The sequence below is a fragment of the Pseudonaja textilis genome, chromosome 3, assembly GCF_049901715.1.
Source record: "Pseudonaja textilis isolate UNSWEBS1 chromosome 3, rPseTex1.2, whole genome shotgun sequence".
Classification (NCBI taxonomy): Eukaryota; Metazoa; Chordata; class Lepidosauria; order Squamata; family Elapidae; genus Pseudonaja; species Pseudonaja textilis.
In genome coordinates this window covers 112,052,724-112,070,002 of record NC_141992.1, presented here as the reverse complement: position 1 = coordinate 112,070,002, position 17,279 = coordinate 112,052,724, and the positions used below count along the sequence as shown (strand labels likewise).

The 17,279-nt window shown below is 42.8% G+C and overlaps 1 protein-coding gene across 1 annotated transcript in view; it reads right to left on the bottom strand.

Moving 5' to 3' along the window:
- The window catches only part of XRN2 (5'-3' exoribonuclease 2), a 71,785-nt gene that overhangs the window by 48,987 nt on the left and 5,519 nt on the right, over nucleotides 1-17,279 (bottom strand). Inside the window, exons 2-9 of the mRNA XM_026700985.2 lie at nucleotides 10,964-11,091; nucleotides 10,775-10,886; nucleotides 10,141-10,252; nucleotides 9,636-9,694; nucleotides 7,455-7,544; nucleotides 5,969-6,041; nucleotides 1,166-1,216; nucleotides 643-800 (exon numbers count right to left, since the gene is read on the bottom strand). Of these exons, the coding sequence (XP_026556770.1) occupies nucleotides 643-800; nucleotides 1,166-1,216; nucleotides 5,969-6,041; nucleotides 7,455-7,544; nucleotides 9,636-9,694; nucleotides 10,141-10,252; nucleotides 10,775-10,886; nucleotides 10,964-11,091 (783 nt within the window). The remainder of the gene's footprint in view (nucleotides 1-642; nucleotides 801-1,165; nucleotides 1,217-5,968; nucleotides 6,042-7,454; nucleotides 7,545-9,635; nucleotides 9,695-10,140; nucleotides 10,253-10,774; nucleotides 10,887-10,963; nucleotides 11,092-17,279) is intronic.

Sequence of the window (17,279 nt, the reverse complement as noted above, 5' to 3'; positions counted from 1 at the left end):
TGTAATTCTTGATACATATTATGAAAATATAACTAGGTCCCCTTCCTAACAAAACACTGGCAATGGTCCTAAGTAATTTGGACAAAACAAAAAGAGGATGGCATGGAAGAGTGAATGATGAAGTCAAACCATGCGCAGGCAAAGGATTGACTGTTGTCTGAGACTCTGCTGGGGCACAGGAACAAACTAAAAATTAGTCACCAACACTGGATTCAGACATAACTGGAAAAATAATAACATCTGAATCATTGTAGCAAACTAGGACTCATACATTATCTTCAAACCTTGGTTTCAAATGGAGCTTTGCCGCCAAAACAATGAATCAAATTTATTGCCTGGAGTAGGTTTATGTATTTATTTTTCTTATTTCTAAACAGTTCATCTCTCTCAAAGAGGGGATTCAGATGTTCAAGCAAAGGATATTAAATTAAACTAATCCTATCATAACCCAAGATAATAAATACTGCTATGTATGTTTTTCCTTACAAATGCTGCCATTCCATGATATATGTAAGATAATGCAACTATTTATCAAAGGTAAGTTTCTTTATTAAGCAAGCAAGTCTATAAAGCAGTTCTCAACATTTCATTTTGAATAGCACACCAACGGTAATAAAAAGGAGTTATGTAAATTCAACCTACCTCCCCTTGCTTTTCCTTTGGTAGGCCTTGACAGTCCTTAGTTTCATGCCCAAATTGGTTACAGAGACCACATGGTTTAGGTTTATTAGGCTTAAATTCTTCTCTGATTATAGTAAAATTTGGTTCATGAGTAGCTAATCCAAGCATAATAAGATCAGCTACAAAAGAAACAGAACAAATCCCAACCATTAATAAGGGCTCAGTTCTAATGAGCCACTAAAGTGACTAAGCATAATATACATTCTCTTCTTGTGAACTTTTGTGCCCAATTTACCAGAATTAGCAAATTATTGTTAGAATTAAATGCACTCAGAAGTACATGTAATAAGTAGAAAATGGAGGGAAGCTAAGAAGTACAGGAATAAAATGTAATTAGGTGGTTCATCTGAACTGATATGAGTGGTAATTTAATATTTAACTCAACCAAATGAACTTTTATTTAACCATGCACTGAACTGATTAACAAATATTTTCCACAATTTTCGTTTATTATTAATATAGAAATGTCTAGAGATGGACTTACCATCAGCACCACATAAACAATGGTGAGTATTTGGATCATGGTTTGGCTGGGCTAAAACAAAAGGACATTGTATTATTATAGAATTCTGATATTTCTCAGACAAGATACAACAAAACGTTGTTTATACCCTACTTAATTGTTTAAAAAGATACCATGGTATTCACAAATGCACCCCTGAACTCTGAAGTAATAAGAATGACAACAAAGAAAATGCAATTTAGAAAAAACAGCAGACTAGAAAGTTTCACTAGAAAGTGTTCACCAGAATAATAAACACAATGTCTTATTAGCTCCAATTACTGCCACAATGTTAATTACTACTTTGCCATTTAATCAAGTTTATCAGTTAATTATGTGCCAGCAAATTTGTATTAAATTATCAGTTGCCACAGCATTTTTCTCCATGATGGCCTGTTCCTAAATTGGTCCTTTAGGTCTTCTATCCATTTAAGTAAAATATTGGAATGGTTTACTATTCCCTTCTCCTGCACAGTATAAATTGATGATTTTGCTGTTGTCACTAAAATGATTGTTTCTCTCCAGCATCTTCCTATATCACTGCTATCCAATATAGATGCATGCTCATTTTACCTAGACAGCTAGGATGACTTTCATGCCTTCGGTAATCTAGCTGAAAATACAGTTATGTGAAAAGGAAAGAATATCCTCTTTGAGATCTATGGTTTTATATACTACTTTTAAAAATTGTTAAGGACCACATGATTTTTACTATGTCCTGATACATAACATCATAGAACTGAAAGAGGATGTATTTTCTTTTTAATATGACTGTATGTACTTTTGGCACACACTCCTGGTGTTCTTCGCTACAGGTAGTCCTCGATTTATGACCACAGTTGAGCCCAAATTTTCTGTTGTTAAGCAAAGCAGTTAAATGAGTTTTGTCCCATTTTATGATCTTTTTGTCACAGTTGTTAAGTGAATCACTGCAGTTGCTATGTAAATCATAGTCATTAAGCAAATCTGGATTCTTCCATTGGCTTGTCGGAAGACAGCTGGAAAACTTACAAATGATGATCATAAATACATGCCAGTTGCCAAATACCCATATTTTGATCATGTGACCATGAAGTTGCTGCAATGGTTGCAAGCATGAAAACTGGTCATAAGTTACTTTTTTCAGTGCTGTTTTAATTTTGAATGGTCACTAAACAAATGGTTGTAGATCAAGGACTACCTGTAATCCCTCCCAGGAACAGTCTCCTCCCACAGGACTTGGAGGAGGGCTGATGGAAGGAAATAACCAGGGGTTTAATTTCAATGTGAGAGAAGAATCAACATAATCTTATAGATCCATTTCATTTTTCCTCAGACAGCACCACGAGAGCTACATCAGTAATTTTTAAATCAAGTATTTCCTCCCAAAATATTCTATATACTGTGTTTATGAAATCAAACTGATATATAGCTCCTGCACATAATTCAATGAAAACACAGTATAATCAAATCCAGTAGGATAAATATTGAAATACATTAAAACAAATTAACAAAACCAATACTAGCAATATATAATATGATACCGTGTTTCTCCAACAGTAGGAAAGCCCAGCATGATTTCTAGGCAGGAGATGAAATTAAGCCCCACCCCCAAAATTTAGGCCGATTTAAACCATGTGTTTCTCGGCCATTTCTCACATCGTTCGTTAGAACTACACGAGGTGAAGAGAAATGGGGGGGGAAGGGCGGGGGGTGTGGGGAGAAAACTTGCCTTTAGGAGTGCCCTGTAGGTAGCCTAGCCTAGAATACCCCGATCTACTACCGATAGAACATCAGATGATAGAAGCTCCCTGGGGGCAGAGTCACCAGCCACTTCGATCGGCCGGTAGAAGCGGCCTCGGGGCGAGCGCTCACGCACAGTCCCCTCTCCACAAGGCTGTTTCTATCGGCCAATGAAAGCTCCCCGAAGGCAGAGTCCCCAGCCGCTTCAGGGTGAGGTGTGGCTGCCCATGTCCCCTCGCCATTAGACAGTGTCTTTTGGGCGATGGAAGCTCCTCAAGGGTAGTCACCAGCCACTTCGATCAGCCGGTAGAAGCGGCCTCAGGGCGAGCGCACACGCACACTCCCCTCGCCGCGAGGCTGCTTCTATCGGCTGACAAAAGCTCTTTGAAGGCAGAGTCCCCAGCCGCTTTGGGGCGAGGCGTGGCTATACATCAGGTTCCCAACTGCAAACTCAATGCAATGTATATATGCAGTTGTCAGAATAAATATCAGACAATCCCAAGATTCCCGCTGCATTTCTGCTTCCTGAGCCAGCCGCTCTTCTTCATCCCCTCAGATAGCTCTACTCCCCCCCCGCCTCGATTTCCCACTGCAACCATTTGGAACGCAGGAGAGTCGCTAAAGAAGCTTTTGTCTTCTCCTGTCCCACTCTTTTAAACTTCTCTCTCCAGCCTTGGAAATTCTCTCCTGGGGACTCCATCCCAGCTCCAACCCTGCTTAGTTTCCATCCTAGACAAGCCCCATCCCAGGTGCGCTCTGGGAATCCAAGGACTGGTTCTGCCCCCCCATCTCTGACTTGAGTAGAGCAGGCAGTGGGGGGGGGCAGGGAGGGGGCAGAGTGGAGGGGCTCCTGGGTTTTTTGCCTGAGCTGGGTGAAGATCATCCTGGTGGGCCCAAAGGGTGGTCTTTCAGATTGCTTTAATGATTAACAGGACACTTCCCTGAACCCCCAACTCCCTCCAGTGGGGAGGACAGCGTCTTGCTGGGCCCGGGAGAGATAATGGCTGCGTTGCAGGGAAGAAACACCCCCCCCAAAGCACCTTGGGGAAACATAAATGAATGAACTCAAAGGGTCTTGGGACAACCCCACCCCCCCCGTAAATTGCACCAACAAAAGAGAGGTGGCAGAAGAGCAGGGACCTTCAAGTTCAGAAACTCAGTTAAGCACAAGCTGCTACTTCTTCCCTCCCTTCTACCGGCCGATCGAAGTGCCTGGTGACTGCCCTTGGGGAGCTTCCATTGCCCAAAAGACACTGTCTAATGACGAGGAGACATGGGCAGCCACGCCTCGCCCCGAAGCAGCTGGGGACTCTGCCTTTGGGGAGCTTTCAGCGGCTGACAGAAGCGGCCTCGCAGCAAGGGGAGTGTGCGTGTGCGCTCACCCTGAGGCCACTTCTACTGGCCGATCGAAGTGGCTGGTGATTGCCCTTGGGGAGCTTCCATCGCCCGAAAGACACTGCCTAATGGCAAGGGGACATGGGAAGCCATGCCTCGCCCTGAAACAGCTGGGGACTCTGCCTTTGGGGAGCTTTTGTCGGCCAACAGAAGCGGCCTTACGGCGAGTGGAGTGTGCGCTCACCCAGAGGCCACTTCTACTGGCCAGTCGAAGTGGTTGATGACTGGCCTTGGGGAGCTTCCATCGCCCGAAAGACACTGCCTAATGGCGAGGGGACATGGGCAGCCACGCCTCGCCCTGAAACAGCTGGGGACTCTGCCTTTGGGAAGCTTTCGTCGTCCAATAGAAACGGCCTCGTGGAGAGGTACATGCACATGGGCTGGTCTAGGTGGGGGAGGAAATTAAGTCACCCCCGAAAAGACGGCCTAGCCGTTTTTTCAGGGGTCAAAAAAAAAAAAGGCCCGGCCTTATTTTGTGAGAAACACGGTATGATATATGATATATAAAAAATTGGATACATCAATTCAGTTCAAAGACGTTGAGAAGAAACAAAGCATGTATCAATGTATCCATCTAGCCAATTCATTAAGCATATATTGATATGTATTTTCAATTCTGCTGCATGGTTTCTCTTGCTCCGTTCATTCTGTAGAATTAGTAACTTCCCTTTAAATAAGGTAATAATTATTGTTGGACTAAGGTTTGAAGGCATCAAAACTAAACTGCTATATAAATCAACTTTTGGGTCTCTTCAATTTAGCCTATCTTAATGTTTTAATCAGAAAGACTGTCCAACATCAGTCAATTTCAATCAATGACTGATTGAAATCAACATGTTTTTAACACATTAGAAGAGTTTTCTTTTTAAATTATATTGCAAACATTGGAGAAACAATATTTCATAAATGAGAGAAATTCTCTAGAACTCTCCACCAAAAGAACATATTTAAGGAATGAAGCTTCCAAAAAGCCACATTTTTAAAAGTTTACGATCTCACTTCACAGATGCATGTTAGTTTGTATGAAATGTACCTCTGTTACACACAGGTGGTCCTCAACTATTTGTTCAGTGACCATTCAAAATACGATGATGTTGAATGGACTCATGACATCTGCCTGAACGTATGGCCAATAGTGTCCCCACCAGCAAATAAACAAAATTGTGTGCTTGATGATCCATTCTTACGACTGACTAATCTCTCCCCCGCTTATACCAAGGCCGCCCTCACACTGAAGGCACCCCATGTTCTGCTTAATGATTGCAACAAGAAAAGCAGAGATTGTGGTTGTTAAGCAAGACAATTATGTAAGCACCTCACTTAATGATTGCCATGATTTCTGACCTTACTGGGAAGGCTTTATTATGGCGATAAGTTGAGGACTTCCTGTACTTTAAAATCAGGTACACAATTTAAATTGCTATAAAGACTAATATCAAGAGCGCTAAGCCTATTTTTGTATTTTTAAATTTTGATTTTATATCTTTGTTTAAGTTGTACATGCACTAAACTATTACTACAATCACATGAAACTTATTTCTCTGCACACATGAGTATTTTGACAAACCCTGTTGTATAAAACAGTAATACATTAATTCAAACTGCTCAAAGTTATCCAATAATTCTAGTAAACTGCATATTCTCCTGTAAAAAGCATAATATTCCTACCTCTTTGCCTTCGTATGTAATCCATTATTTTGTGTTCACCCTCACCTGGAGCACTTGCATCAGATAAAATAACCTGTCAATAACAAAAAGAAGCAATATAAGTTATAAAATAAAATATTCAATATAGAATATCAGCATGAAAATTACTACTAATGCACATCTGGCACAATATTTTCTAAACTTTTGAGGACTTGAGTAATTTTTAAAAACAAAAACTGGAAGAACACTGATATTTATATTCTCAGAAACACAAATCACCTCAGATACACTCAGATCTAGAACCTCCGAGGGAGGAACGGAAAATTGGAGATATCTTGGTGAAGGCAGAGCTGATGCCCACAAGAAAGACTGAAGAACCAGTGACTCATTCTTTGGTACCTCCCCAGACAAGGAAAGGATGGGAGAGACTCATGTGCACCAGATGGCTGCTCCTTATGAGGAGATTGCAGGACAGCAGTCTTCTGTGGGTTTCAGAAGCAGGAGATGAAGCAATTAACTGTGGCAGACCCTTTTAAAGTCTTTTAAAACAGGGGTTGCCAACCTTTTGGATCCCAAGGACCACCAAACTCATAATTTTAAATTCCACGGACCACTAATATGAATTTTGACGGTGGCTTGCTGACGTTGGTGGGAAAGTCGGTCCCATATTCCAAAGCTGCAGTAGTCACAAGACTGGCCCTTTGGTCATCCCAGAACAGCTCCTCCAGTCCATGGCAGGCCGGTGCACCCGAGTGGAGGAGCAGTTGCTCTGGGATGACCAAAGGCCCAGTCCTGTGACTACTGCAGCTCTGGAATACGGGACCGAGTTTCCCACTGTCAACAAGCCACCCCAGGGCGGATTTCCCTCCTCTGCCGTTGGTTTTGGGTTCCTGCGGGCCATGTGGGCAGCGCAGCCTTGTGTTCCTATGCAGCCTGGATTAATTACTTTGGGGGGGGGCATTTCGCTGCGGACCACCAAAATTTTCTCGTGGACCACCAGTGGTCCCCAGCCCACCAGTTGGCGACCACTGTTTTAAAAGACATTAAAATCACAAGCTTTACTTTCCGGTCACTGTCAGAAATTGACTATTTTTTATTTATAAATTTGATTCCACCCCCCCATCTGAGTGGGGTTACAATCATAAAATATGTATGTTATATATTCATTAATAATCTTTTAAAAAAATATTTTGTTAATTTTCCAAAGTTTAAAAACATAAAATAAAATTATATGCATTGTTATCAACATCAAGACATCTTTTACATTTCCTTATTTTTCAATATATGATTACTTATTCCACTACCATTACATCTTACTCTTGTTACAAACCAATATATTTCATCTTACACTTCAATCTTTTGAAATAAAGAGCATTATAAAATTATATATGAAGGAAATTATGTACATATTCCTAAGACCGATATCTATGCTTCCTAAACTGGATATTAATAAAAAAAATCTTGACATTCTATTAGTGGATTGAAATGTCATTTGATAAAAACTTGCCGTTAAGTTTTTCCATCCTGGATCATTATTTAAACGATCAGCAATATAATAACGAAGACATTTAGCAAGATTGTCCATAAATTCTGTTCCCTACATAACAAGAACATAAAATAATGTTTGGGGACAAGATTGAGTAATTTTTAAAATAAACATATTTAATAAACACAAATATACACTAGCTTGAGTGGGTCAAAAACCCCAAAGTTTCCAAAGTTGTGAAATCATACTTTAAGAAAAATGAATCTTGCTGTAACCTGCCAAAAACTGTAGTGAGCATTTTAACCATAAAACAAAATTGATCTTAACTCTCTAACTTAAGAGGTATAGTGTTATTACGCTCTATTTGTATTGGCAGGATTGTTTTAAAATAGTTTAACAAATTTACATAAACACAATTTGTATGCATTTGAATATAGTAAGATTAGCTTAGTTAGCTCTGAACATCCATGACCATATACAGGGGCTCCTTTCCCATCTACTGGCCATCTTAGGTCCTTTAGAGACCTGTTCGCTTGGGTCAGGAGATCCCTTATTCTCCAAGCCTGCCTCCGTTTCTGAAAAATCAGCCAAGTTGTCCCCTTTGTTCCTGGGCACAGGCAGTTTTGCCTACCCTGGAGCTCTGCTGCTGCAGTCTCATGATTCCTGACTGCTCGAGTATATGCTCAGCTGCAACTGAGTAGTGACTGTAGCCCCCAGACCAGGTGGGCTTTACAGGGTCTTCTTTTAGAGTGTGCTCAGCCGCAACTGAGTAGTAACTCTCCTAAACTGCTTGGGACCCCCTTCTTTGGGAAGCGGCTCTGTATGCCTTGAGGGATGACCGCCTGCTTGTTTGGGGCTGTGGCAGCTTTCTTCTAAGCTTTTCCCCTGCGCTTTCCCCCTGCGGCCTCAGGATAGCCGAGCACCAGTCTGTCTTCCCCTTTGGGCCCCTCTTCTTGTGGCCACTGTGCTTCAGGATGGCCGAGTGCTAGCCCACCCGCTCTTTTGGAGCCCTGGCAGCTTTCTTCTAAGTGCCAAACAGCTGTTTGGCGCTTCCCCGCTGTGCTACCACACTGTGGCTTCCCCGCTTGCTTGTGGCTTCTGCCCGGCTCGCTATACTCACAGTTCGCTTTCTTTTGTGTTATTTTGAATTGTTTTGGAATCCAAAGCGTGACTACATTTCCTTTTCTCTTGCACACTCTCTCCGTGTGTCTTCCTTGCATGAAGACTGAGTCAAAAACTGGGCATGCTCAGTAGGAGGCGGGACTAAGCTTTGACTGACTTCAAACAAGGAAGCAGACACTACCCACACTTTGGATTCTCCAACCAGTAAGGCTTTTATCAAATGGAACAATACAGAGAGAATAGCTGCAAGTACATTTAAAATTAACTATAAAATTATATTCATCTAGCCAGAAGACCCCATTACATCCATTTGGATAATGTGAGAAATCTAAGAGTTAAAACTATAATCAGTTTTTAAAATGATGGCTATTTTGGTTGACAAAAAAAACCCCTTCAAATTTCACAAAATCCTGTTTCCAGATTTATAAGTTATGTCACTGATATTAAGTTATGACATTATCCATCAGAATGAGCACTGTGCAAACTTGAGTTTTGAAAGTAAAAAAATTAGGTTCTTATTTTAGAAACTGAATTATGGAAAAACTTCTTTTCATCCTCTCTCCTCATACAAACTCAGCCCAAAGTTAAACTTGGGAATACTTTTCTCAAAAGCATTATTTTCTGTTGGATGACTTTGCCCTTCATGTTGTTCTTAGCAAACATGTGGCAAGGGAAGGAGAGAAATGAACATAAGAATTTTAGTTATATTATGCACATTCAGTTGAGAGATAAGAGAAAAAACAGCACGTGCACTAAGAGATATATCTTTTGACATTTTCCTCTTCCATTTATGTCTTGCTACAAGTTCCTACTTAGACTTCACACTGCAACTACTGCAATCAAAGTAGCATCCTGAACTCTAAGATTTTTTCCTAATTAGTTCTGTAATGTAGCATTTTAGGTGGCACCTTCACCCTCTGCAAATGCAAACAGCCTTTGCAAAAATAATTACTAGATCTTAACTGTAATCAGTCTCAGATGAATTAGAAACCCACAGCCAAGCGGTAGTTAATCAACCAATAGACTGTGACCAAAACTATCTCTGGTCTCAGTTTGGGAGATAATAGTAGTTCTACTTACTGGAGTTATGCAATTGCTGTCAAATCTTTCCTTAATTTCCTCTGGAGGTAGAAAGCCACCTTTAAAAAAAACATGTAACAGAACTGAAGACTAATCTAACAGATAAAATTAGGAGATGAAACAATACAGACATATATTTTATATAATTAATCTTAACCCATAGCATTTTACTTTACTGATAACTCTCTTCTGGAATTCACAAGTAAATCTGATGACCACCTACCATAATGGTTCTAATCCAATATAACTATTTACTCAATTAAAAATTCTTTACTATTTGGTGGATCTTCTCTCAAGACAAGTTGTCGAAGGATTTCCAGTCATGGCATTTTAAGTGTAAATTATAATACATTTAACCAGAATCTTGTGAATTAAGATAAGACAGAAACTGTGCAACCCAATTAATCATGCATTTGCATGACTATTTTGCTCTACTACATAAAAGCAGGAAAGAACCCCATCTCCAAATTACTTATTAATGAAAAATGTTAGATCATCAATTTACCTTTCTCTATAATTTCTTGTCTAATTCTCTGTTTTTCTTCTGCACCCTCCATTCCTTCTTTTGATGCTCTGAATCTTCTGGATCTTTGTTGATTCATCTTTGCTCGGGGAGCCTAGAAAAGGAGTATTAGCATTAACAATTTAACTGACATTGCTCTTATTTTTTGTCTTCCTATTAAACTATGAAGAGATTGTATCATTATATTTGAAAGTTTATATAGAAATTACACAAACACATACATTCACACACAAGCAGCAATATTTATACTGTAGACTGCTGCACTATGAACAATTCTGGGAAGTTTTAAAGTGTTATTATACAATATTAATATTATTTATTTGATTCAGTTAAGTGAGAAAAATATATTTATTACTGATTTTCTCACATGCCATCTCCATAAATACATGTGCAATAATTAAATAGGCTTTCACTGTAGTCCACTATCCCTCAAAGTTTTGTAACATATATCGAAGTACTGATATTGGCTAGTTAATATAAATGAAATAAACATTAAATCAATATTAAAATACCATTTTTATATGTCTACTTTGCAAAAAAATATTTTTGCTACGAAAGTCTCATACTGTTATTTAAAAAAACCCTGAATAAGTTAGCATTTTTAAAATATACTTACCACTCCATCTATTGCCATGTACAGAAGTCGCCTTGGTCTTACAATGTTGAATAGCCTGTCAATATACTCAAAAATTGCAACCATCATTTCATCTTCATTTTTGGGTGCTGGCCTGCAGTGTAAGGTATCACATTAATATTTCAGATACCACAAATGCTGACTCCTTATTTAAATAAAAATGCCACTCACTTGTCCTCAGGATGTGTACAAGGATGGATAATGCCATTCATATCCAAGTATAAATTATCAAATTCCACTTCATTGGGATTCGGCTTACTAGTGTCAACTGGAATTTTGATACCATTACATTCTTTAGCCTACAAACAATAAATGATAGATAATGTGTAGTATGGGACATGGTATACATTGTTTATAAAAGGAGCTTATTTAAAAGAAGGTAGCAATTGAATTGTTATTGACCCAGAGGAGATTAATAGCTAATATATTCTTCCTTGGAAAATACTCAAGCAGTTGGTAAATGACAAGCTTCAGCATAAATAGACATTTTTATCTAGATTCATTTCAACTGACACAGAACTCTGAGATTACTCTGGGGAAGGTTATCATGTTAATATAGTATGTAAATACTCTAAGAACTATCAACAATATCTTCAAAGAAATAAAATTCACAAGGGAAGAAAACAACAACACGCTACCCTTCCTGGATATCCCTATCAGCACAGGCAACAATGGCAAATTAGAAATACAAGGGTATTGTAAAACCAGATATACCACCCAAGTACTCCACTACAAAAAAAAAAAAACAAGAGAAACTTTATAAGAACACTATTTAGATGAGCACGAACATACTGCAACAACCCTGAACACCAGGATAAGAAAAAAATATAATGTACGCATCTTCCAACAAATGAATACCAATACAACTTTATCAAAAAGTGCCTGACCACTCAACTCACTACAGCACAATCAACATAAGCTGTGAAAAGGCTAATACGACCAAAATAAAATATAATGAAGAATGGTTGCACAAATTGGGTATGTCTGGTCTAGAAGACATGATACCAATGTTCCAATATTTAAGGAGCTGCCACAAAGATGAGGGGGTCAATCTATTTTTCAAAGCTCCAGAAAACAAGACTAATCTTGCTGGAAACTAATCAAGGAGAGAAGCAATCTAGAACTAATGAGAAATTTCCTAATGGTGAGAACAACCAACCATGGAATAGCTTCCTTTCAGAAGTTGTGTGTGCCCTCATTCAATAGTAGTAACTGTGAGAGAGATCTAGGAGTCCTAATGGACAATAACTTAAATATGATCCAGCAGTGTGCTCCAGCTGTCAAAAAAGCCAACACAGTTGTAGGCTGCATTAACAGAGGGACAAAATCAAGACCACCACTTTATAATGCCTTGGTAAGGCCACACTTGGAATACTGCCTCCAGTTTTGGTCACCACAATGTAAACAAGATGTTAAAGACTAAAAAGAGTGCAGAGAGGAGCAACACAAATGATTAGGGGACTGGGGGCTAAAACATATAAAGAACAATTGCTGGAATTGGGTGTGTCTGGTTTAATGAAAAGAAGGACTGGGGTGACATGATAGCAGTGTTCCAGTATCTCAGGGATTGCCACAAAGAAGAGGGAGTCAAGTTATTCTCCAAAGCACCTGAGGGCAGAATGGGCGTTGGTAGAAGTTACCGTGAACGTCCTTTCAATCTATGCTGTGAGAGAACCCAGGATGGGTTGACTCCTTCCTATGACGTCATAGCTGAGTCTGTACTAAGATATAAAAGCCAGCCCCCAGGAGACCCCAGCTTTGGCAAAGATACTTGACAGACTGAAAGGTGTCTCTGAAAGTCCAAAATAAATACAGAAAGATGTCTTACCGTCTCCGGACGAATCAAGGGAGAGGCTGGGCTCTCTCGCAGCATAGATAGAAAGGGCATTCACGGTAACTTCTACCAACGCCCATTCTCCTCCATGCTGCATCGAGAGCCCAGGATGGGACATACCAAAGTTTGCATGTCCACGGGCAGGTCCTCGTCTGGCTCATCACATCAACTGTGGAACCACTTGTTGAAGCACCTGTCTGCCGAAGGCTGCAGTTGCCGAGGCAAAAGCATCCAGACGGTAGTGTCTGATGAAAGGAGACAGGGATGTCCACGTGGCCGCACGACAGATCTCCTCCAAGGATGCTTGGGTCGCCCAGGCAGCAGAAGTGGCCGCGCTTCTGGTAGAGTGCGCCGTCAGACCTCGGGGAACCGGAAGGGCCGCAGCTTTGTAGGCCTGCTCAATGCAAGACCTGACCCACCTGCTAATAGTAGGAGAAGAGGCCTTGTGCCCCAAGTGAGAAGGGAAAAAGGAAACAAACATGGCTTCCGACTTCCTGAAGGAGGAAGTGCGCTTAATGTATATTCTAAGAGCCCTTCTTACATCTAGCATGTGCCACTGCCGCTCTAAGTCATGGTGCGGGAGAGAACAGAAGTCAGGCAAAACAATGTCCTGGGACCTGTGAAACCAGGTGTTAACCTTCGGAATAAATGAGGGGTCCAGACGAAGAACAACCCTATCATCGTGAAAGGAACAAAGGTCCTGTCTGATGGAAAGAGCAGCAAGCTCGGAAACCCTCCTGGCAGAAGTGATGGCAACAAGGAACACTACCTTCAGAGTCAGGAAACGGAGAGACACTGTTCTAAGGGATTCAAAGGGGGGCTTTGTAAGGGCATTAAGGACCAAATGAAGGTCCCAGGAAGGATACCTGTGAACCACTGGAGGGTGCAGGTTGGAGGCCCCTTTAAAAAACCTCCTGACTGAAGTGTGATGGGATAAGGAAGGAAGAGAACCCCATGAAAGGACTGAGGAGAGGGCCGCGACCTGCCTGTATAAGGTGTTGGGGCCAAACCCTTCTCCAGCACATGCTGAAGGAAGCTAAGAACTTCTGCCAACTGGGCTGAAGCAGGAGAAAGACCCTCCCTGAGGCACCATCGGGAAAAAGCCTTCCAGGTGGCATCATAGATGCGCCTTGTAGAAGGTTTGCGAGAAGCCAGGATAGTGAGAATGACCCCTTCTAGAAGATCAGCCTCCTCTAGCAGCTGCTGCTCAAGTGCCACACAGTCAACTTGAACCACTGGGGCTCTGGATGGAGCAGGGCCTCCTGGTGAAGGGAGATTAGATGGGCAGGGATCCTCCAAGGAGAAGCCACTGATAGGTTGACCAGGTCCGCAAACCAGGGCCTCCTTGGCTAATAGGGTGCCAGGAGCTCCGCACGTTCTTCCAACCTCTTCCGAATTATTGCCGGAATGATGGGAAGCAGGGGAAAGGCGTAGAGGAGACCCTTAGGCCATCTTCACTGAAGAGCATTGGTCCCCTCCACTCCCTGGCAAGGAAACCTGGTGAAGAATCTGGTGACTTGGGCGTTTTGAGGAGTGGAGAAAAGATCCACCTCCGCTGTTCCGAATCTGAGGGAAAGATCCCTGAATAGAGATGGAGGAATGGACCATTCTGCCTGGTTGACTAGGCTCCTGCTGATCCAGTCGGCCTGGGAGTTGCCGACCCCGGAGATGTGGTCCGCCGAGATCTATAACAGGTGTTTCTCTGGCCATAACCCCAACCGTAGAGCCTATCTCATGAGGGCTTTGGACCTCATCCCCCCTTGCCGGTTGACATGAGCCTTTGCGGCCATGTTTTCCGAAGGACTAGAACATGAGAGCTGGTCACTGAGTGCCTGAAATGCTTGAGAGCTCTAGCCAATTTATGGGAAGGGTCTGTTCAGATCTGGACCAAATGCCCTGAGCTATCTGGCCCTGCATATGGGAACCCCAACCCAGGAGGCTGGCATTGATGGTTATCACTAGCCTGTCTGGGTCCCTGAACAGGAGTCCCCTCCAGATAGATAGGGAATGCCACCAATTGAGAGATCTCCGGATTTGTGGCGGGAGTGAGACCTTGATGGATGAGTGGCTGGTTCCTACTCGTTGGTAGGGAAGCAGGAACCATTGGAGGGCTTGGGAGTGGAGCTGAGCCCACGGGATGATGCCAATACAGGAAACCATCTCCCCCAGAAGTCTGGACAGCAGCAACAGGGGGACAATTTGATGTTGCTGGATTTGGCTGATGATCTCTGCAAGGGTCTTTCCATGAGCTGGGGACAGGAAAACCTGGCACGACATGGTATCGATGGCTGCTCCCAAGTGTTGCAATTTGGTTGTAGGAGAGAGCTGGCTCTTTTTGGTGTTGATGGAAAATCCGTGGCTCTGGAGACATGACAGGGTAATTTGCAAATCCCGATGGGTCGCAAGGATGGAACAGGAAAGAATCAAAATGTCATCCAAGTAGCATTGGATCCTCACTGGAATAGAATGCAGAGATGCCACCAATGCTGCCAGAACCTTTGTGAAGACCCTTAGAGCCGATGAGAGGCCGAAGAGAAGTGCTCGATACTGGTAATGGGTATTCTGATAACAGAAACTGAGAAACTGGTGATGATGAGGCCAAATTGGGAGGTGGAGGTAAGCCTCAGTGAGATCAATGGAAGAGAGGAGGTTGCCCTCCCGAACGCTCTCTAAAATAGAATGCAGAATCTGCATTTTAAATCACCTGTATTTTACAAATTGGTTGAGAAATTTTAGATCAAGTATGGCTCGCCACCCCCCTGAGGCTTTGGGAACAATGAAAAGGTGAGAGTAAAGTCCACGTCCCTGTTGAGACGGAGGATCAGGATAGCCCTGATTTCGAGAAGGTGCTAATTGGCCTGATTCATGAGGGCTTGCTTGGAAATGTCCCGAGACACAGGACAGATAAAAAAAAATGGGGGGGATGGGGTTAGGAAGTCCAATTGTAACCCTGACCTAATAGTGTTGAGCACCCAGGCGTCCGTCATTAACTCCTCCCATTTGGAGGCAAAGGCAAGGCGACCTCTGATGGGTGGGGAGAACGAGGGATTACTTAGAGCGACGGAAGGAATGACTCCCTTCACCCGAAAGGGCCGTTTTCCAGTAGAAGGTTGTTGCCTGCCAGATGTTTCTGCCCATTGGTCTTAGTGTTGGGAGTATGGCCTGTGAGAGTGGGGGAAGCGAGATGAGGTCTCCACTCAGAAGGCAGGAGGGCGATAAGGAGCAGGGCAATAGTCGGCTTTCTTCCCAGAGGAAGAGAGAATTTTACGTTTATCTCTGGTTTCGATGAGATAAGGTTCCAGAGAATCGCCAAAAAGCTTATCGCCTGCAAATGGAACTGAAGCCAGCCTCCATTTTCGGTGTGACTCCGCCTGCCAATTTCGGAGCCATAAAAGTCTTCTTGCTGCTACAGAAGATGACATGGCCTTGGATGCAAATTTGGCAGAATTGAGAGTGGCATCCGCAGTGAATTCCGCTGCTGCAATAATCTTCTTAAGGTCTTGGTGAGACCGAAGGTCAGAAACAAGCAATCTATTCTGGAGTTGGCACAGCCACCGTATGGATGCCCTGGTGAAGAAGGATGCTGCTGTTGAAGCCCGAACAGCCCAAGGAGCAGCCTGGTGATTGCGCCGGAGGGCCTGTTCGGAACGTTTATCATCCGGTTTCAGGATATCTTCTGGCTCCGTGGGAGTGCCAGAAGATGAGAATGAAGCCAGAAGCAGAATGTCAACAGAAGGCACTGCCAGGGCATTGTCCAGAGCTGCACTGACATTGTAGAAATGCTTATCTAGAGAAGATGGGTGAGGACCTGCTGAAGGAGAAGCACACTGCTCCTTGACCATGTCCAGGAACAAAATGGGAGAAGGCAAAACCTCTGCATGCACTACAGGCTTGGAGAAGAGCAAATCCCCTTGGCTAGAGGCATTTCCTTGTGGCTCGGGAGCCACTTCCTCTGGCAACAGCTTGGCAGTGACCAAGGCCTTGCTGAGTAATGGTCTGAAGAAAGTAGGTTTGAAGACCAATGTAGAGGATGTCTGCTCTGGGCGAGAAACCTCTTCCTCTGAAAGATTTTGCTCAAAAATCTCACCCTCTTCACACTCTGAATGAGAAGAGTAACTGTGTTCAGATGGTGAAGCCCTTCCTTCCTCATCAACCTCCTCCCATTCTGGTAGAGAAGAATGGACCCTGAGGCCCTGAGGCCTGTGTAAATCAGGATGATGAGGCAAGGAACCTATAGATTGAGAAGGGAGAAGGGCCTGAACCCTTTCCAGAGGTTGAAGAATTTGCTTGAAGCCTTCAGCCAATCCCTGCCTAATGGCTGATGAGACTACATCTTGGATATCCCTTGGTCTATGCTCAAAGGTAGAGGCAGAAGGCTGAAGGCCCGCTGCTGTGGGAGTGAAGGTGGCTTCAGGCCTAGATTGAGGAGAGGTTCGAGGCCTGGAGGGAGAGGGAGGAGCATAGGGCACAGAAGCCTGTTGGAAATAAGGCCCAGATCTGCTTAAATCCTGCAGATCTGACTGTACAGCAAGAGCCTCAGGAGACTAGGATGGAGGATGGAAAGGCTCATAGATAACTTCTCCTCCCCTGGGAGGGCTTGGTTGGGGTCCACGAGTATCACCTGAAACATGCTGTAGTTGCACTCCCTCCTGT